The 21975-nt window shown below is 41.3% G+C and overlaps 1 protein-coding gene across 1 annotated transcript; it reads left to right on the forward strand.

The window, feature by feature from the left end:
* Positions 1–206: 206 nt before the first annotated feature.
* On the forward strand, positions 207–2779 carry LOC149459067 (uncharacterized). The gene has a single exon (XM_089681733.1). The coding sequence runs from the start codon at positions 207–209 to the stop codon at positions 1740–1742; it is 1536 nt and encodes a 511-aa protein (XP_089537859.1). The 3' UTR covers positions 1743–2779.
* The last annotated feature ends 19196 nt before the right edge of the window (positions 2780–21975 follow it).

Below are 21975 nucleotides of genomic sequence, written 5' to 3' on the forward strand. Positions count from 1 at the left end.
AGGCGGACACTGGAACGCACACTTTGCAACCTGGAGACTGGGTCTTGGTCAAGAAGTTTCTGCGGAAACATACATTGGAACCCAGATATGACGGTCCCTTCCAGGTGCTTCTGGTGACGGCCACCTCAGTGAAGCTAGAAGGAAAGAGTACCTGGATCCACGCCTCTCACTGCAAGAAAGTTGCACCCCCAGAAGACAACTAGAACATGAGACTATACACATATATCCTTTTGTATGTGCTTTCGGGAATGGGTAGGGGACAAAGAGTGGCAATCACAAGGGAAGGTGGGACACCCGAACAGAGTGGCCTGATAACATTTTGGTACAATTCTTCCAACACCCGTGTGGCCACTTTTGTCTTTGACTTCTGCTTCATAGCGCCTTGTCCGAAACAACCTTGGCAGTGTACTACGTATCAGGATCACTCCAGTAGTATATATATATGTGTGACGGATGACTATTGGGGAGACAAATGCAGATACTGGGGCTCAGTAGGATGGAATACGGGGCCTGACTGGGGGTATAAACCGCTAAGTGCCTTAAACCGCAAAGATAAAAATGGGAAGAGCCTAATTGATAGATTGACTATATTTAAAAAAGGCACATGTTCATATGAAAACCCAACAGGGAGAACTATGCCACTCACCCTCACCATAGAGAACCCCAGCCCAGGAGATGAGGGGCTTTACTGGTTGGGATACTGGGGACATGGGGGAGTGATGGGACAATTCTGGATAAGGGATATGTATAGATCAAACCGATGGAAATCTTCCAGAGATACTGCTCCCACCTATAACCCACTTATGCCAAAGATCAAAACGTTGGCAGAGATGGTGGCCATAGCAAACCCTACATACAAAGATACTATAGCAGTAGAAACCGGCCTCTCAGACACTAATCTGTGGTTAGAATGGATGAGATACAATGCAAACTCGCATAATAAGTCCAACTGCTATGTGTGTGGGCATGCCAGACCACATCTGGGGACGGTGCCACTAACCCTACCAGATTCCATAGAGGAGTGTGTCTTAAGCCTGTATACTAACATCTCTACGAACCAGTCTTTATGTGAGGACTGGAAGAAGCGTTACCCCTTAATCCAAGGAGACGAAAAGGCCCCAAATGGTTTAACCATATATCCCGGTAATTATACCTGCTATGCCAACTATGAGGGAGGAGGAAGGTTTCTTGGGAACTTCACAAAGGGATTCTGTGCTGCTTATAGTACAGCCCGGTCAGATCTCACCCAGAACCAGGTCATGTCATTGGGGGATATATTCTGGATCTGTGGTGATCAGAAGATTAGGACCCGACTGATGGGGAAATGGAGAGGGGAATGTACCCTTGCCAATGCCATAATGCCATTGCACATCCTCTCAGATCCATTACTTAAGGGGCCGCCTAACCCCCTCCATGCAACCAAGCACAAACGAAGTGCCCCACAAGGGAGTTTTGACCCCCATGTCTATATAGATGCGATAGGAGTCCCAAGGGGGGTACCCGATGAATTCAAGGCCAGAGACCAGGTGGCCGCGGGATTTGAATCCCTATTCCTCTTCATCACTGAGAACAAGAATGTAGATTGGATAAACTACATCTACTATAATCAACAACGATTTGTAAACTACACACGAGATGCCTTAAAGGGGATAGCAGAGCAGTTGGAGGCTACTTCTAACATGGTCTTTCAAAATCGTATGACACTTGATATGTTATTAGCTGAAAAAGGGGGGGGTCTGTAAAATGATACCAAAGACCATGACCTGCTGTACGTATATCCCAGATAACACAGGCCCAAATGGGAAGGTGACACTGGCCATCAAGAGGTTGGAGGACCTGTCAAATGAGCTTAAGGAAAACTCAGGTATTACACATCCCTGGGATCAGTGGTTTGGATGGCTGAGTGGCTGGCAGAAAGCCCTCGCCCACGCAGGGGTGGTTATCCTGGGTATTATCATTCTAATGGCAATAGTCGCCTGCTGTGTGATCCCTTGCATTAAGAGGCTAATAGGAAACGCTGTGAACGAGATCTCCCCTACATTCCTGAACTATAACAATGTTGAACTCCCCCGTGAAGAAAGAGAATCCTATACTCCCTTACAGACTATAGCCCCTGATCATCATATTTCAGACTTATAAAAACAAAAGGGAATGCTACAAATTTCCCCCCCTAACAGACAACTATAAATAGGGAAAGATAGTGCCTGACTGTGGCCTTCTCAGGACGTATCGAGACTCTAGGGATGGATTAGCCACTCAGGGGCTCTATATGCGTCTTAAAAGAGTTCCAGAGGGAGGGCCACCAGGCAGTTAGGACATCAGAAGATATAGGGACAGTCAGGAATAAAATAGCCATTTTAAGGGGGGATTGTAGTGGATTGTGATTGACAGTCCACGTTTTATTAGATGATCAGTAAAATGACAATTTTATAGTCTTGCTACTGTCTGTATCTTGCTCTTTAAATTCCTTACTCTCTTAAGTGAACAATCAGATATAGGTTGACGGAACAATGATGATAATTAAGATGGCGCCTTCATCCGGAGTCTCACCCTTGGTGACTCATCAGGAGAAAAGTATCTTTTAATGTAAACAACCCCCATAAAAGGGAATGAGTCTCTTTGGGGACAATGATTGGAAGATATCAACACGGATGGACGAACACGCAGAAACCCAGTGGACTTTTCACCCAATCAATGTATATGCTTTGCCTGCATCATAAGCCCTATAAATGATACTGTTAGTTCCTCAATAAAACAGAATTTTTAGGAAGTTGGCAAACTGCGAAGTGTCAGTGTCTTACTTCCACGTGCACGTATTCTCATATTAATTTGGCTCACTGGTAGATCACGGTAAATGGTCTGTAAGTGACCGAGTCCAAGACAGCCCTTTATTCATCCCCTTTCCCACAGGTCAGATTAGCTTCCTTTCTCTCACCCCCCTTTCAGATGTCAAATGGCACTCGTCAGGGCTGTCCACTCTCTCCCCTGCTGTTCATTCTCTGTCTGGAACCATTGGCTGTTGCCATCAGGTCGAATCCGGATATCCGGGGGATACAATCCCATTCTCATGAGTACAAATTATCGTTATTTGCAGATGACATCCTCCTCACACTTACGAGTCCACATACCTCTTTACCGATTTTGCACAAAATTTTGAAACAATTTGGAGCTTTATCAGGCTATAAGGTCAACACGTCCAAAACTGAGGCACTTCCAATACATGTTTCTCCTGTTGTTCTTTCCTCCCTTCAGGCAGCCTTTCCCTACCGGTGGTGCACCCACTCTTTAAAATATTTAGGCACCAACCTTACTTCCTCTTACCAATCCATATACGAGGCCAATTTCCCCCCACTGTTTATAGCAATTTCTCGCTCCCTGAAACACTGGGATGCCTTGCCTCTCTCTTTTCTCGGTCGTATTAATGTCTTAAAAATGACCGTGCTACCCAAACTTTTATATCTGTTTGCAACCCTCCCCGTACCCGTTCCTATGTCCAAGCTTCACTCCCTTCAGAAATCTTTCTTACATTTTATTTGGCACAACAAGCGGCACAGGATTGCTCGTTCTGTTCTGCTTTCCCCACGTTCTAGGGGAGGCTTGGGAGCACCGAATATAATAACATACTATTTTGCAACCCACCTTCGCTTTCTTATGTCATGGTCCGTTCATTACCCTCCCAATACATGGACTGAGATTGAGTCTTTACAATTATCCCCAGTACATCTGTGTTCCCTTCTCTGGTCGACCTGGATGTCCTTTCTTTTCGCCACTTATTCCTAGGCCCCATGCTTTTTTCATTGACTGTTTGGCAGAAATGTAAGGCTAAATTCACATTGGCTTCTCAATGCTCCCCACTGACAAATATCCTTTATAACCCTAATCTTCCAGACATAATGGCCATGTCCCGGATGTCTCTCTGGGTAGTATCTAACCTTTTTCAACTACGTCACTTGGTACACCCGGTGACTCGTAAGTTACATTCATTCTCGGATCTCCAGAGGAAAGCCTCTCTACCCTCTCGTCATCTATATATATATCTTCAAATACGCCACTTTTTCTCTACTCTATCACCCTCATTGAGCTTGGGGAAACCTACCCCCCTTCGAACGTCTATGTATGGAAGGTCCCCACCAAAGGGGTATTGTCTCTAGCACCTATAAACTTCTTATGGAGACCCCCCTTTGTCCAATGACGCTCACCTTTATATGCGTAGGTGGTCTCAATTTATACAACGTGATATTGACTTATTAACGTGGAAGAAAATATGGGATAATGCATCTAAATCCTCTATTTGTGTGGTTTTTAAGGAAAACATATACAAGATTATGATGTTGTGGTACAAAACACCGGAAGTTCTTCATGTTTATATTCCGAGTGCTTCTCCTGCCTGCTGGCGCTGTAGTAGAGCTTCTGGCTCTCTTTATCATATTTTTTGGACCTGCAGCTCCATTGCTCCTTTTTGGGAAGAGGCCCGCTCCTTGTTGAAATCATTGTTGCAAGTTTCTCTCCCATTTGACCCACTGCATTTTTTGCTGGGCTTGCCCTTCTATCTAAACTAGCCAGAAAACTTGCTGCACATGTGCTAACCACGGCCAGGAGAAGTATTCCTATGTGTTGGTTATCCTCTACCCCACCTTCATTGCCAACTTTGTATAAACTTATTACCGATGTAAGACAGATGGAGTGTTTGACTGCTTCACATAGTGGTTCGTTTGCTGTATTTGAGATGATTTGGCTCCCGTGGAATACCTTCTCTTCCTCTATGCCAGCCCAAATTGTAAGACCCTGATTTTTCTCGCACTGTTACTATATGACTCCACTGGTCTTGACCAAATGTAATACTAGCCATTGATGTACCTCTCTGTTTTGCTTGTTTTATTTTTTCTTTGTTTTCTGTAACACTTGATTTACTTGAAAACCAATAAAAATTGTTAATATAAAAAAAAAATATGTTTATTAAATTAAAAGAAGGTATTCTACTCACAAAAGTACATGAATATAAGCACATCATATGAGACCACTCTGTCCAATTCGCACTACGTTTCTGAATGGTGATGAGAATGATGGACATCCAAAATAGCTGATGCATTTCGAGGAATAGCCTCTTCCTCAGAGCCTTTTGTTTTTCTCTATTCATAATAGACTGAAGGGGGGACAACCTGTGTAACGGTAGACTAGTGAGGAGAAAGTTGCAGTTATGAAGGCAGGATATAACCAAGGCATGGATGAGTTGTTTTGTGGTGTCATTGGTCAGAAAGCGGCGGATTTTGGAAATGTTGGAGGTTGAGGTGGCAAGATTTAGCCAGTGATTGTATGTGAGGCCCAAAGGAGAGGTCAGAGTCTAGGACTACACCTAGCACCCTGGCATGTGGGGAAGGACCAATGGTTGTGCTGCTGAGCCATGAGTCATGAGTGGGGGATCGGGGAGGAGGAAATATAAGCTCGGTTTTTGAAAGATTGAGTCTAAGGTAGTGGTGTGACATCCATACTGATATGTCACTTAGTAGATTTGTGATATGTGAAGAGATTGAGGAGGTGAGCTGAGGAGTGGAGAGATAGATCTGGGTGTCATCGGCATAGCAGTGGTATTGAAAGCCATCAGAGGTTATCAATTGGCCCAGGAGGAGGTGTAGAGAGAGAAAAGGAGAGGCCCAAGGACAGAGCCTTGGGGTACCCCAATGGAAAGAGGAAGAGTTGTTGTATGTGAAGCTGAAAGTGTGCTAAGAAAAGCAAGAGGAGAATCAGGAGAGAGCAGAGTCATGGAGGCCAATGGAGTGGAGTTTAGAGGAGCAGGTGGTCGACTGTGTCAAAGGCAGGGGAAAGGTCTAGGAGTAGGAGTATGATTTGATTTCATATTACAATTGAATTGGTTATGCAATAATATACATTTAACATAAGATTTATAGTTATATGGTGATGTGCTTCATGATAAATGCTGTTATAAATGAAAAGAGCCTAAAACCTCTTTTAGTAGCGTTGTCCTTTACACCTCCTCTCTTCCACCTCACTGTAACACGCATATGGAAATACTTACCGTCAGCTACACTCTGGACATCTCCACTATACTGCAATGGTCTGCAACATACAGCTTTTGCTTGCAAAAAAAGTCTCAGTAAGTCCTTAGGCTAACTGTGCATGCTCATCATGGCCTCATTTGTTAATATAGCTGGGCCTGTACCCCTCTGCATATCTGTGTCCTCCATGAGAACATCAGTAGCTAGCGTGCACAGTTGGTACAGGGTCCAACTGGAAGATCTCTGGCATAGGCCTGAAGGTAAGTATTTTTCCCTGTGGGTTACAATGAAGGAGTGTGTGTGTGTTGGGGGGAGGGGGGGGGTGTTGAGAATAACTTTACTAAAAGTGAAGTCAATTTTATATTCAATATATTCTTGTTTTGGGGGTCACTGAGTTGGTGGAGAAAGCAATTTGGAGAGGGCAATTAGGGATTAGGGAAAATTAATTCAGTGGGGTCCTAGACAACATTAGGGACACAGTGGTTGGACTGAGCTCTACCTCATGACAAAAAAAAAAGTGTTCGGTCATATCACAAGTTTAAAAAAGTTTGGGTAGTGCTCCACTTTAAAAAGCACACAACTCACAGTAAAGTTCATATTTTTATTATTGCAAGCTGACAGTGTCCCAGTGACAGTTCTTTTATGTCTTCCTAAAAATATCTACCAGGGTGTGTTTTCCCCAAAGACTTGTGGGAATCTGTGTTTTTTACTTAAATTCAAAAGCCATAATGGTTTTCCTGGAATTGAATTCTTGTTTACTTCTCTCCAGGCAATGCCGTTATGTAAAAATGAAACAATTTAGAACATGGTTTAACATTGCATTAGCCAAGATTAAATGGTTTGAGTCAAATGGGATGAATTGTTAGGCTTGAATGCAAGATGAGGAATGAAGGGAGAAGGCTGGATGATGGTAGGAGATCAAAATGTGATCAATTATTTTAAGCTTTGTGTATGCTTCCTGCAACAGAAGTGCAAAGAACATTATGGCTGGTTCTGACCAGTGAAAAATATCAGCTTGTTATTTGGCTAAACTCTGACTGAACCTGACCCTAATGGTAATGCTTTCTAATTTAATTTTAACATTTTTAGATATTACAAATAATATTTCTATGTACAGTATGTTTTTTAATGGCTAGCTGAGAGAAAAACATTTTTATTGATAATTAGTGGTGGTTGACTGCCTGGTGGCCCATTATAATATGTATAGGTAAATGGAATGATGTTTTAAAGGCATACTAGCCTAGAAAATGATTTTGTTTATGGTGTCTACATACGGTTTATGTTTACCCAGTGTACATAGTATACAAAAATTAGAGCTTGTGATTAATTTCTCTTACCCTTCTCTTTTTTTTTATTCTGCTTTTTAAAACCCTACACTTTCTTTTAAAATCTTTTTTATTGAGTTTTTTAAACAATTACAATGAAAAAGATAGTTCAGATTAGAAAATATATATAAACTTATCTTAGCACCATGGCACAATTACGCTCTCAGATCTAATAAAACAGTCGTATACTGGCCTATTGGCCTACAAGGGTATACATAACAAAACACGTCAACATTTGCCATTTTAGTTTCCATTACGGCGCATAGTGTGTGCATTGTGCTTATTATAGTCATGAACAAAAACAAAAGGAGAAAAAGAAAAAATGCAAAGGAGTGAGGAAGAAATAGATAGAGAGAGATGAGACACAGCACAGTTTCAGCCAAGAAAACAATATGATATGCAATACTAAATAATCGTATTGTGCAGCAGAAACCTTCCCCTCCAACTGGACAACTTCAAGTCAAACTTCCCCATATTCTGGCATTGAAGAGCCCCAGCTTTCTCGCAAATATAACGTGAGTTTACTCTTTGGATCACTTCTGATATGGAGGGGGTCCTCATTGACTTCCAAGCAGCCGTGATAGACATTCTGGCGGCTATAAGTACATGGCAAACCAGGGGCGGACTGACAACTCATGGGGCCCCCAGGCAATAGGGGATCATGGGGCCCCTGTGTCCTTGCCCACACTCAAAGCACACCCAAAAAAGCCTATAAAAGGTATGAGGGGCATTTCATGGGGGCCCCTACTGACGCCAGGCCCTCGGGCAGCGCCCGAGTGCTCGAATGGTCAGTCCACCCCTGTGGCCAACTATTGTTCTAAACTGAACAGGAAATAGGTGTAAGGAAATACTAAGCAGCGCCAAGTGAGGTACTGGGCTGGTCATCACTCCAGACACCTGTGAAATAAGTGCAAATACCTCCTGCCAAAACTTATGTAAGCATGAGCATTCCCACATAATATGAAGCAGGTTACCTTCTTTTCCACAAATCCTCCAGCATAATGGTGACTCATTGGGATACATTTTAGCAAGTTTGTATGGGGTGAGGTAGCTACGGTATAATATTTGAAAAGAACAATTCCAATGATTTGTACATTTAGTAATATTCAAATTATTACTCAAGGCCGCATCCCACTCATCTCTAGTGAATGATCTTTGTAGAGCTTTTTCCCATCTACCTATACTGCTAAGAGTAGAAAAATCATTATCATAATGTAAATACCTTTTTTTTAGCCGAATAGGGTTAGTCAAAACATGCCATAGTTTAGAGTCTATTTCAATCCATGTTTTCGGGTTCGTCCTATGAAAACCTCTAAATTTGTAGAAGGGAGGGAAGGCCTATGCTTGGGATAGTATTTCCTATTTCAGTAAAAGTGCTGTAACCCAACTCTTTTAAAGGATTGGCGTTGAGGTTTGGGATAATGTATTCATATGCTGACAAAGGAATGTCAATTTGAAGTTTAGGAGAAGAGGTATTAATTTTATTTAGACCAAATATCCATGCTTCAAGAGATGCAGTGATAGATGGAAGAAATGTAGGTAAGAGTTTGGACTTGACTGATTTAGCTAATAATAAAGCCCGAAGGTCTCTATTGGGGACTACAGACTGCTCAATTTGTACCCATAGTTTGTCTGACGGGACAAACCACGCCGGGAGCTGATCTAAGATAGTTGCATAAAAATAAGTAGAAAGCATCGGGAGACCTATCCCCCCTTTGGATTTGTTTAGTAAGGAATAAGAACGGGATCCACGGTTTCCTCCCCCGCCAAATATAGGTTTTAACAGCCACCTCTAACTTAACGAAATAGGCATGAGGGATAACAATTGGAATCAGTCGGAAGTAGTACAATATTTTAGGAAGAATCAGAATCTTCAACGCTGCTTTTCTAGCTATCCATGAGATTTCAAATTTGTCAAGCCGTTGTAGTTCCACTAAGACAGACTGATACAATTTTTCGTAGTTATCTTTAAAAGTATTGGAATTTGGGGCAGATATATATATACCTATTTAATCTAGTTTTTTATGGGTCCAGCTATAGGGAAATTTGTCCTTGAGGTCTTTTAAGGGGCCCTTTGCTATAGTTATTGGTAGAGCACATGATTTGGTAATGTTAAGTTTATAATAGGAGACTGCACTAAATGACTGCAAAGTAGCCGAGATTTCTGTAAGGGAGTTCACAGGGTCGGTAACAGTAAGAATAACATCGTCTGCAAACAATCCAATTTTATGGTAATTACCTGCAACTCGGATGCCCGAGATCCATGGGTTAGCTCTAATTGCAGTTGCTAGAGGTTCCATTACTAGGGAGAAAATAATGGGAGAAAGCAGACAGCCGTGCCTTGTTCCATTAGTGATGCTTAAGGGTTCCGATAGAGCATTAGGCGTAAATACTTGTGCATTGGGAATAGTACACAGTGCCATAATAGCCGATTTTATAAATCCACTTAAATTTAAATTTGTTTAAAAGTAGCATCCAGATATTGCCAGTGCACCCTATCGAAGGCTTTCTCGGCATCCAATACCAAGAACACAGCCTGTAGCCCCGAGTTTCAACTAAGTGCATCAGATCAAATAATGTGCGGGTACCATCAGCTGCCTGCCTACCTTTAACAAAGCCCACTTGGTTAGCCCTAATAAGGAGAGGAGTTATGTTAAGGAGGCAAGTTGCTATCATTTTGGCATATATTTTAAGATCAGAGTTAAGTAGGGAAATGGGCCGAAAGTTTTGAGGGTGATCCGGGGTCTTCCCTGGTTTAGGTAAGGTAACAATGATAGCCTTTAACATTTCTGGTGGAAATGTGGACTTAAGCACAGCTTCATCAAATTTTCTTTTAAGGTGTGGTACTCACATGGATTGAAATTTCTTGTAGTATTCATTTGAAAAACCATCAGCCCCCGGGGATTTCCCTTTTGGTTAACGTTTTAATAGCCGCTATTATCTCATTTTCCAGAATTTTTTTGAAATTTTTTTTCTAATTTTTGGCGATCCAGTGCTGGCAAAGACAGTTTATTCAAGAATTGATCGATCAACTCTGGTGTAGGTTGGGGAGTGTGAGGGTCGTCTTTAGGATTGTATAATTGGGAGTAGTAGGAGCGAAACGCTTCTACTATTTTATTAGGGTGGTAAGTAAGTGTATTAGACATAAGGTCCAGAACTGAGGATAGTTTAGATTTGGATTGTCTAGTTCAGGGGTGGCTAACCTGTGGCTCTCCAGCTGTTGTGGAACTACATTTCCCATGAGGCATTGCAAAGATGGGAAGTTACTGACTTGCAGAGGCATGATGGAACTTGTAGTCCTGCAGCAGCTGGAGAGCCGCAGGTTGGCCACCCCTGGTCTAGTTGCTAGATATTTTGCAAGCATTTTACCCGCTTTGTCCCCTTGTGTGTAAAACTTAGCTTTGGCCTTTTTCAAATTTTGTTCATGTCGCCATAATAGTAGATTCCTAAGTGTAAGTCTAGTTGTTTGAAGTTCCTGCAATACAATAGGGGCCAAAGTTTGTTTATGTTTAAGTTCACGTTTAGCTATTTTATCAACCATGTCAGAAAAAACTTGATTCCTATTGCGTCTAGCTTGTGTTGCCAGCTTCAGTAATAAACCTCTACAGTACACTTTATAAGCGCACAACATGCTAAAAGCATTTATGTCAGGTGACGAATTATATCAAAATATTCCTGTAAAGCCGTATTAAGAACTGAACGAAAATCAGGATTACAAAACATTGAGACATCATTTCGCCATAGAAATACTGGAGAAAATTTCAGAGTCTCTTCAATATTCAATGAGGTAGGTGCATGGTCCGACCACATCATTGGATGGATCTCAGCTTTAGAGATATTGTGCAGTAATTGGACATCCGTTAGAAAAATGTCAATTCTTGAATATGATTTGTGGGGTGCTGAATAGTACGTAAAGTCCTTTTCAGATGCATGGAGACATCTCCAGGGATCGTAGAGGTTGGCTTCAGTTAAGGCATGAGCTAAGGAATGTCTCAAGTGGTGGAAGGGATTGGAAGTATCAAGCGAGTTATTTATAATAGTGTTGAAATCTCCGCAATATAGCATGAAACTCTTCTGGAATTTTGCCACTTTTTTCCGCAAGGATTTAAAAAAGTAGACTTGGTGGACATTGGGAGCGTAGAGGTTCACAATGGTATATACAATGTTGTTAATTTCACACACAATAATTAGGAATCTGCCCTTACTGTCGGACACCTGAGATAGTAATGAAAAAGCAACAGAGTCTCAGATAGCAATTAGAACGCCTCACTTCTTGTCAGGACCATTAGATGCGAAAATATATGGGAACAAGCAGTGTGAACAATGTGATGGTTTGGAGGAGGAGAAGTGCGTTTCCTGAACACAGATCACATCTCCATGTAGCCTTTGTGCCAGGCCTGCAGCCTGATTATCCACTGTCCAAGCACACAGCGGGCGGTATAGAAAAAAGAAACAACAAGGTGGCGTGGGATAGGGATGTTGATTAGTGTCATCCTGCTGCCTGCTTCCATTCAGAAGATATTTTCCTGGGAGAAGCTTTATATTCAAATAATTTTTATTGAAATTTAAACATACATAAGTAATATTAGATAGTCGAACATTTTGGTTCACATCGAGAATAACATTATATAAGAAATAATGACAAAAGATAAGCGAAGAATCCCCACCAAGTGGCCGGGGAACTTGTATTCCTGTAGATTAGTTACATGAGAGGTATGCTCTGTATGTTGTGAACCATTCTAGAAGACTAGTGGGGCATAATAGTGAGGAGAACATGAGGGTAGTGGAAGAACAGGGAAGGAAGTGGGGGGAAGGGAGGGTAAGCACCAATTCAGTATGGGTAGAGAATAATGTGTTCCTTTTGAATAGTAATCATTTAATTGAGCAACTGGGATTATTTAACCATCGTGACCAATTGGTTTTAAATTTATGGTAGGAGGAATTATAGAGTGCGGTTCTTCTTTCCATCTCGCATTGGAAATTGAGATCGGAAATGAGGCGGGATAATAAAGGGGTTGTAGTGGATCTCCATAGTCTGGTGATGTTAAGTTTTGCAGCTGCTAGAATGTGGATGATAATAGTGCGTACCTTTACAGGGAATATGTCTATTCCGATGTGGAGGAGAGCTAGGGCGGGATTTGGAGTAATTGGAGTTCCTGTGAGTGATGAGATGATCTGGAAAACCTTGTTCCAATAAGATTTAAGAGATTTACAGTCCCAAAGTATGTGAAGGAGAGATCCCTTTTCTCCACAATGTCTCCAGCAGAGTTGTGAATGTTGAGGGTAAAATTGGGATAATTTAGTTGGTGTCAGATACCAATGGTGTAGGATTTTCAGATAATTCTCCCAATGGGAGCTACATTTAGAAGCTTTAAATGTGATATTGAATGTCTTTTCCCAAGTGTTTAGAGTGATTGGTTGGGAGAGATTCTTTTCCCAATTGAGTAAGGAAGAGTTGTTTGTAGTGAACTGTATTTCAGTTATGAGTGAATAGAAAGTCGAAATTCCTTTCTTGGGGTATCGTGTCTTTTGGAAGAAGTGTCGTGCAGTTGCCGGAATTTCTATCTCAAGTGGTATTTGTGTTTTGTGAAGAGAGTGGACTATTCGTAAATAAGTATATTGTTCTTTGTTTGGAATATGAAATTTCTTTTGGAGGACGGAGAATGAGTCTAGTTTGTGTATTGTGTAGAGATCTTGGATGTGGGTTATACCAAGACTGCTCCATGTTGATATGTTTAAGTGGGGGGTAAGGGAGTGTAGGGTTGAAAAGGGGGTGGGAATTTTCACATTGCTCTTGTTTGCTTGATTGAGGGCTGAAAAGTCAAACCAAGCATTTAAAGAAGCCTGGATGCATGGGTGTGTTTGCAGATTTTTAGGTAGGGCTATCCTGGGTATGTATAGTATGTCTGTTATCATGTGTGGTGAGCATAATGAGTTTTCTAGTTTGGTCCAGATCTTCTCGTCGGTTGGGTGCCACCAGAAGAAAAGTTGGTCTAAGAGGACTGCTTGGTAATATGATTTTAGATGGGGGAGACCTGTCCCACCTCTGGAGGGTGGGCGTAATAATAAGTTCGTGGAACATCTGGGTTTTTTAGAGTTCCATAAAAATTTATTTAGCGTAGCTTGAATTTTTGAGAAGAAGGTATGAGGAACTGGTATAGAGAGTGTCCGAAAAATATATAGTATTTTAGGTAATATACACATTTTTAAAGTTGCTACTCTACCTAAAGTTGATAGTGTGGTTGTGCGTAGAATTTTTATTTCTTGGGGGATGGTTTCCAATAATGGTTTGTAATTAGTTGCGTAAAGTTGGCTAGTGGTTGCGGTAAGTTTTATCCCTAGATAGGGTATGCTATGTGATTCCCAGGTAAAGGGGAAATTTTTGGAAATTAGATTTTTAGTATCAATAGGTGTATGTAGGTTGAGTATAGATGATTTGGGTTCATTGGGTTTGTAATACGAAACATCTGCATAACTACGGATATGTGTACGAATCGAATGAAGTGATTTATAGGGGTTTGTAATCATAAGAATAATATCGTCTGCGAAGAGACTAAGTTTGTGCTCATGTTGATACATGTTAATTCCCGTAAAGTTAGATTCATTTCTAAGATTAGTTGCTAACGGCTCGATAAGTAGGGCAAAAATTATGGGGGATAGGGGGCATCCTTGTCTGGTACCATTCGTTATACAGAAAGGTTGTGAAAGTGTGCCATTGGTCAGTACTCTGGCGGTGGCCTTTGAGTAGAGGGATAGTATCGCTGAAAGCATCCAGTCATTTATTCCAAATTTTTGTAATGTAAGGTTCATAAATTGCCAATGAATTCGGTCGAATGCTTTTTCCGCATCTAATGACAGGAAAAGGGAGGGTTGTTTTTTGTTCTCAAGGTGGTGCAGTATGGATATAATTCGTCTTGTAGCATCTGGGGCCTGTCTACCGGGTGTAAATCCTACTTGATCTGGGTGGACTAATGTAGGTAGATATGGGAGTAGTCTTAGGGCGATTATTTTAGCATATATTTTTATGTCTGTATTGAGTAATGAAATCGGTCTATAGTTTTGTACTAATTGGGGATCTTTGCCAGTTTTTGGAATGGTGGTGATTATGGACTGTAGCATGTCCTGGGGAAATTCCCCATAAGTGGCGACATGATTATATAAGGTCGCTAGGTGGGAAGTAAGATTGGGTGCTAGTGATTTGTAATATTCGTTAATAAAGCCATCGTTTCCTGGTGATTTGTTTAAGGGGAGAGTACTTATAGTTTTTTGGATCTCTAAGGGTGTTATCGGCGTAGAGAGAGATTCTAGTTGATGAGGAGTGATACAAGGAAGATTTGTGTTCTGTAGAAAATTTCTAATGGAAAGAGCTGTTGGTTGGATTGTGTTTGGGTCATCCTTTATATTATACAGATCTTGGTAGTATGTCGCAAACGCATTAGCTATGTCTTGTGGGTTTGTTAGAATGGTGCGAGTGTTAGGGTGTTGAATTGTGGAGATTTTAGCTTTAAGTCGTTTTTGTTTAACAATTTTGGCGAGGAGTGAGTTTGCTTTATTTCCTAGTGCGTAAAATTTGGTTTTTGTTTTTTGGAGATTGTTATCATAATTGTGGAGCAGAATGGTTCGTAGTTTATTTCTGTCTAGGGCTAGGGCTGCAGACGTGGAAGGATTTGGGTTCTTTTTGTTTATCTCTTCATGTGCGCGGATAGAGGTTAGTAATTGGTCAATTTGTTGGGATCTGTGTCTATTTGTGCGGGAGTTCAATTGTATAAGGATACCTCTCATGTAGGCTTTGTATGTTTGCCAAAGTGTAGTGATAGAGATATCAGGAGTAGAGTTCGTTTCAAAAAAAAGGTTGTGGGCTTCTAGGATATGTTTCAGGTTTTCTGGGTTTCTCAGTAGTGAAGCGTTCAATCTCCATATGGGTGGTATTGCTGAACGTGGATTGTCATCTAAGGATATACTGATTGGAGCGTGATCTGACCAAGTTATGGTACCGATGATAGATGATCTCACATGTTGCAATGTCCATTTGTCAGTGATGAACTTGTCGATTCTTGAATAAGAAAGATGAGGAGGGGAGTAGTAGGTGTAATCTCTCTCAGTGCCGTGTTGACATCTCCATATATCGTATAAGTCATGTTCATGTAAGAAGTGGTTAAAGCCCGGCTTGGTGGATTTTTTAGTAGAAGACGAATCTAAGAGCGGATTACCCATAATGTTAAAATCGCCTCCGATGATAAGTCTGCCTTGTTTGTGTTGTGATATGAGTTTGTGGAGTTTGCGGAAAAAGGACAGTTGTTTGTTGTTTGGGCCGTATACATTCACTAGCGTGTATATGATATCGTCTATTTGGCACACCAAGATATGATAACGACCATGCGGATCGGCTATGTTTGAGATAGTTCGGAATGTGGTAGAGTCTTTAATGGCAGTGATAACTCCATTTTTCTTTTTAACATCAGTTGCCATAAATACTTGGGAGAATCGAGGTAGCTGTAGTTTGGGAATTTTTCCTGTGGCAAAGTGGGATTCTTGTATAAAAAAGATGTCGGCTTGGGATTTCCGGGTTTCTTTGGAGAGCATCGATCTCTTGAAGGGAGAGTTGAGACCTCGTATATTAAGGGATGTGATTTTAATCATTTAATAGTCTTTTCTTGAGGTGTATATTAAAATGGCGTGTTGTTTGAGAGAATCGTGGCTCAGTGTATGGCCATATGCGAGAAGAAAGGTTTCTGACAATGTTATGTGGAGTAGGTTCAATTGGTGGATTATAATTGGTCTTCCATATATAAGCAGATATCTGTATGACTTGCGAGCCAAGTTGTATCCACCCAATATCAACCCCCCAAGATCGCCAAAAAATGGACACAAAATGTCACAAGTGTAAATTGGATCGCAAACACTCAACACACAACTACCACTGTGTCCATAAAGTTAATAATTCATATTGTGTTGCGCTCCTGATAAAAATCTCTACTGTGTTAATAATTCTATCTACCCAAAGTAAACATTTATGTAATCAAGTGATGTACAAAAATGTATAAAAATGAAAAAATATATATAAACAGTGATTCAAAAAAACTAAATATAATATCCACTAATATAAAGAATATCTGAATGTGAAAATGATACTCCCAAAGAATACGTGATACGATAATGTGTACTTGAAAATAAATATAAATAAACCAATATTACATCATGATTAGTGAATAATCAAAGAATGTGAAATATATATAAATAAAAATAAAATAAATATATATACACTGCAAAAAAATAGATAATTAATTTGTGATAATAATGTCCTTTAAATTCAGTGACTTTGTGCTTGATTAAATCTTGATATGGTGACTTATTGTGAATCCGTGACTCTCTTTGAATCCTTAATTAGTGAAGATGTATGCTCATCTCCTTATTAGCCTGCAATTAGGCTATATACACTTGTGGTTCACCTCCTATGGAACCTGCTTAGATGGAATTCCTCCTTTACAGATTGTGAAATGTGGATATCCGTTATCCTTAATTCGCCCATATGGGATTGATCACTCTTTGCGATACTCAAATCCCCTTATGATTTCCTCTCCATGCGTTTCTCCATATGTGGGGACAAATTGCCAAACATAGTGTTTTATCCTTATAAAAGATTTCTGCTTTATTGCTTCCAAAAGATACACTCACATTTGTTGTATGAAGTGTAAGACAAATTGCATAGCACGAGTAATCCGCCAGCCGTTGAGTCATGCACCCGCCGTCTGTCAAACAATCCGGCTTTCTCCGAGTGACATTCCAGCCCCACCCCTACGCGTTACGCCACTGGTCACGTGGCTTCATCAGGGGGTTGTGATAGCTATGAATGTCGAGCTGGAATGTCACTCGGAGAAAGCCGGATTGTTTGACAGACGGCGGGTGCATGACTCAACGGCTGGCGGATTACTCGTGCTATGCAATTTGTCTTACACTTCATACAACAAATGTGAGTGTATCTTTTGGAAGCAATAAAGCAGAAATCTTTTATAAGGATAAAACACTATGTTTGGCAATTTGTCCCCACATATGGAGAAACGCATGGAGAGGAAATCATAAGGGGATTTGAGTATCGCAAAGAGTGATCAATCCCATATGGGCGAATTAAGGATAACGGATATCCACATTTCACAATCTGTAAAGGAGGAATTCCATCTAAGCAGGTTCCATAGGAGGTGAACCACAAGTGTATATAGCCTAATTTCAGGCTAATAAGGAGGTGAGCATACATCTTCACTAATTAAGGATTCAAAGAGAGTCACGGATTCACAATAAGTCACCATATCAAGATTTAATCAAGCACAAAGTCACTGAATTTAAAGGACATTATTATCACAAATTAATTATCTATTTTTTTGCAGTGTATATATATTTATTTTATTTTTATTTATATATATTTCACATTCTTTGATTATTCACTAATCATGATGTAATATTGGTTTATTTATATTTATTTTCAAGTACACATTATCGTATCACGTATTCTTTGGGAGTATCATTTTCACATTCAGATATTCTTTATATTAGTGGATATTATATTTAGTTTTTTTGAATCACTGTTTATATATATTTTTTCATTTTTATACATTTTTGTACATCACTTGATTACATAAATGTTTACTTTGGGTAGATAGAATTATTAACACAGTAGAGATTTTTATTAGGAGCGCAACACAATATGAATTATGGTCTTCCATATATATTCGAGATAAGTAGGTCTTGATTGCAAGTTAAATACTTGGTGGTGCCACATTAGGGGAAGGGAAGGGACACATAGAACAATAGTAAAAAAAGACTTGCGCAAAATGCAAGTAAACCTAGTAGCTTCCTTAGCTACTGAAAAACTGGGGGGTTTGAACGGACTTTGACCATCAGAAGGGTCAAGCCAGATGTAACCTCGTAAAACAATTTTCATCGGTTCTAGGCCGATCGCCAGTAACTCGGTATTGGACTAAAGCCTCTGGGGAAGAACGTGAATATAAGTTTGCCTCAACTTATCTTGATCTGCGTTGTTAATCATGTTGTCTCCATATGTTGGAGGGAAGGTAGCGCAGCTCCCTGCGATTCTATGGGTATAATGTTCCATGCTTTGAGTAGGTCTAGGCCTGCTTCTAGAGATTTGATCGTGAATATTCTGCCTTTGTGGCGCACTGTTAGCTTCGTGGGGAAACCCCATTGGTAAGCTATGTTATGGTTTCTGAGGGCCTTGGTAATGGTTACCATTTTTTTCCTGTTGAGAAGTGTAGCTTTTGATAAATCAGCATATAATCTAATATTTGTATGCGTTGGTGGGAGTGGCGGTGGGTTTCTGGCCGCCGTCATGATTCTCTCTTTGATGTGATAGAAGTGTATACGGGCTAAAACATCTCTTGGAATAGCAGCGGATAGAAATGAAGGTTTGGGCAATCTATGAGCTCGATCGATCGCCAGCTCTAAGTCCGGGATCGTTGGGATGAGGAGCTTGATGTACTGTTGTAGATAAGGTAGTAGTGTCTCATTAGTGACAGATTCAGGTATCCCTCTAAATTTAATGTTGTTGCGGCGCGATCTATCTTCTAGATCGGCTAGTTTTAGGTTGATTTGTTCGATTTCTGAAGTGTGATCTGCGTGAGCATCAATCAAATCATTATGTGCCGTTATGATATCTCCCATATTGGTTTCTATATGCTGTATTCTGCGTTCTTGTTGACTTATAATACTCGTAATTTGGTTGAGCGACGTGGAAATATCAATATGTAGGGTCTGAACGTAGTGATGAGAGCATGTTCCTCATGCAAATCTCTGTCAGCGGTTGGTCTGAAGCAGGGAACGCATCAATTTCAGTAAAGGCTGCGTGTGGTGTTGGAGCAGGGAGATTTAGGGCCTGATATGAGGGGTCAGGGCCATCATCTAACCGTGGCCGAGATTTGGCTGGGCTGCTTGTTGTAGGGGACAGTGGAGGTGACAACTCACCAGGGTCTCCTGGGTACAGTTGCTGTCTCAGTCTGGGAGCCGTTTGCTGGGCCCTGTAGTCCTCCTCAGTGCTGCCTCTGTCTCCCTGTCTGTCTCCCTGTGCGCCGTTGCGGGCGCCATCTTGGATTTCGGGCCCTGCCGCCGGGAAGAAATCAGTCAGCTTCCCGGGTTGCCCCGGGGTTTTCCTCCTGCGGGGCATAGGCGCTGAGGTGCGGGCACCCTTCATGAAGGGCTGTGAAGCGGTTGTGGTCCCCAGGGTCGATGTGTGCCGCTCAGTGCTGGCGGATGGACGGAGCTGCCTTCAAAGCGCTGCCATCCCGGAGCCGGCCGCGCATGCGCCCCCCCCTGGGAGAAGCTTTAGTAGATGCGGTTTCCTCATCCGTGGGTAGGAGCCCCCATTTCGTAGCTAGTTGGAATCCTTCCTCTTCAGAAGAGACTGCAAAGACCCGGTTATCTTTTGTAATCAGCAATTTGGTAGGGAAACCCCACTAGTATTTAATATTGTTGTTACGAAATAATTTCGTAAAAGAAATCAATTTCTTGCGAGCTAGTAAGGTATGTTGTGAAAGATCAGTAAACAGAGAGATCCCATTGTAGGGCGCTGGGAGTGGATTGGTCTTCCGCGTGAATAACATTAACTCCTCCTTCACATGGTAGAAGTGGATTCTTGCTATTATATCCCGAGGTACATGGTCGGGAAGGAAAGAGGGTTTTGGCAGTCTATGCGGCCTATCTACCACTACCTCCCTATTCAGAGTATGCAGCAACAGTGTAGAAATCATTTGCTGAATGTATATGTGGAGGTCTGCGACAGGAACATTTTCACCAATCCCCCTGAATTTTAAATTATTTCTACGTGAGCGGTCCTCCAGATCTGCCAATTTCACTTTTAAAGCTTTCAAGTCATCCTCAGCTTCGTTATGGGCATCCACTAATTCGTTATGCACTATAGCGAAGTCGCCCATTTTAGTTTCTACATGAGACACTTGCTCCCCCAGATTTTCAACCTCTGTATTAATTTATGACATAAAGCTCATCATATCTTTATGTAAGGATCCTTTAAGAGTAACTAACATATCTTTCATGACTGCGGTAGTAAGCGGCATGGATTCTGATGGATAGTCCTCCAGATGTTCTATACATTCTCTTGTGGTGTTGTGTGAAAAAGAATCATGAGAGTGCTCACCCACATGTTGCACATCTGGAGAGTATTTCTGCCTGTTCTTCTGTGGGATGCAGGTTGGTGTTCTCAGTGCAGGATCAGCTGTCATTGCATTCACAGCAGGGCTGGATGAGTGCAGAGGGGAGTTATGCACGTCTCCCTCCACATGTCCCTGCAGATCTGAAGTAGTACAGGGACCAGCGCCATTTTGGGAGGAAGGGCCACCCGCTGCAGTGAAGTTAATTTGCGGGGTCCCTCCTTTATTTTGCGCTTCCCCATCACAGGGAACAATGCCCCACACCACCAGTGAGCGAGAGGTGATGTTGGTGGGTGTTCCCACTGGCGAGTGTTGCTGTTGTAAGCTGCGGTGCTCAGTGGCTCACAGAGCTCTCCTGCTAGGTGGCCATCTCTGTCCGTGGCTGTCCACGCCCCCCAAAACCCTACACTTTCATGGCACAAGCATAGTTACACAATTTGCTATGTTGCTTATGGAAGAACTGTAGTACAGGGTTGAGTACACACCAATGGCTGAGTTGGATTTTTTTCAGGCATTTGTGATCCTTAGTCCAAATATCTCTCCAGGAAAGTTCAGACTGATGGTATAAACAATTCACTATGAGTTGCACTCAGGAGTTGAGAACATGTGGTGTGGTGGCCTAAATGCTGTATGCATTTTTAAAAAGGTGGGAGGTACCTGAGGGAGGTTGCATATGTACCATGTTTTTAACTACCTACATATGTAATTTTAACGTCTTTGTAATAATAATAATAATAATAATAATAAAACATTAAGAATTTTATATTGTTGTCTATGATTGGCATCTTAAAAGTCCACCTTATTTTCTATTTTTAGTTTCTGATCATTGAAGTAGGATGTTGGTGACCTCGGCATTCCTTTGACTTATTTAATTATTTTTAAAAAGTGAGTTCAATGTTAATTGCTTTTGCAAAAAAAAAAAATCCCTGTGCACTGCAGCTTACTCAGTAAATTAATTTTGTAAAATGGTGCTTACTTTTCCATTGAGTTCTCCTTTCTGTCCTGCCTAGCTGGCGGGGCATGTCAATTGTTCAAAGTGTGTCCCTAGCACCTCACAGGCAAGCACTCAGCTTTGTTCTTTAAGCACACATGTGCCATCCACTGTCTTTTATTTCAGCTGAGCTTAGCACTCTGTGAGAGTGAAAAAGAAAGAAAACTGTGCATGTGTGGGTAAGGAATGAAGAAAAGTGCTTAATTATGAGGTGCTGAGGCCATGCCTCCAACAGTCAGTACGTCTCACCATCTAGGCAGGACATAAAGGGGATCCCAGTGAAAACATCACCTTGAAAGGCGAGCATTTTTTTAAAAAAAAACAAGAAATGCAAATTAAAGGATAAGTTCACCTTTTGATAAAAAAATAATAAAAGCACATGTTTTTCCAGGTAACATGGGAGTGATGCGGCTGGATGGGCGGAGCCCCACGCGGCCACATTTTTTTAAACATTTGACTGTAAGCCGTGTACC

This window comes from Staurois parvus, unplaced genomic scaffold (genome assembly GCF_062004578.1).
Source record: "Staurois parvus isolate SC_StPar_1 unplaced genomic scaffold, SC_StPar_1.0 ptg000276l, whole genome shotgun sequence".
Taxonomy (NCBI): Eukaryota; Metazoa; Chordata; class Amphibia; order Anura; family Ranidae; genus Staurois; species Staurois parvus.

Excerpts from the sequence above, each read along its gene's own strand:
- LOC149459067 (XM_089681733.1), top strand. The coding sequence starts at position 207 with ATGAGACTATACACATATATCCTTTTGTATGTGCTTTCGGGAATGGGT.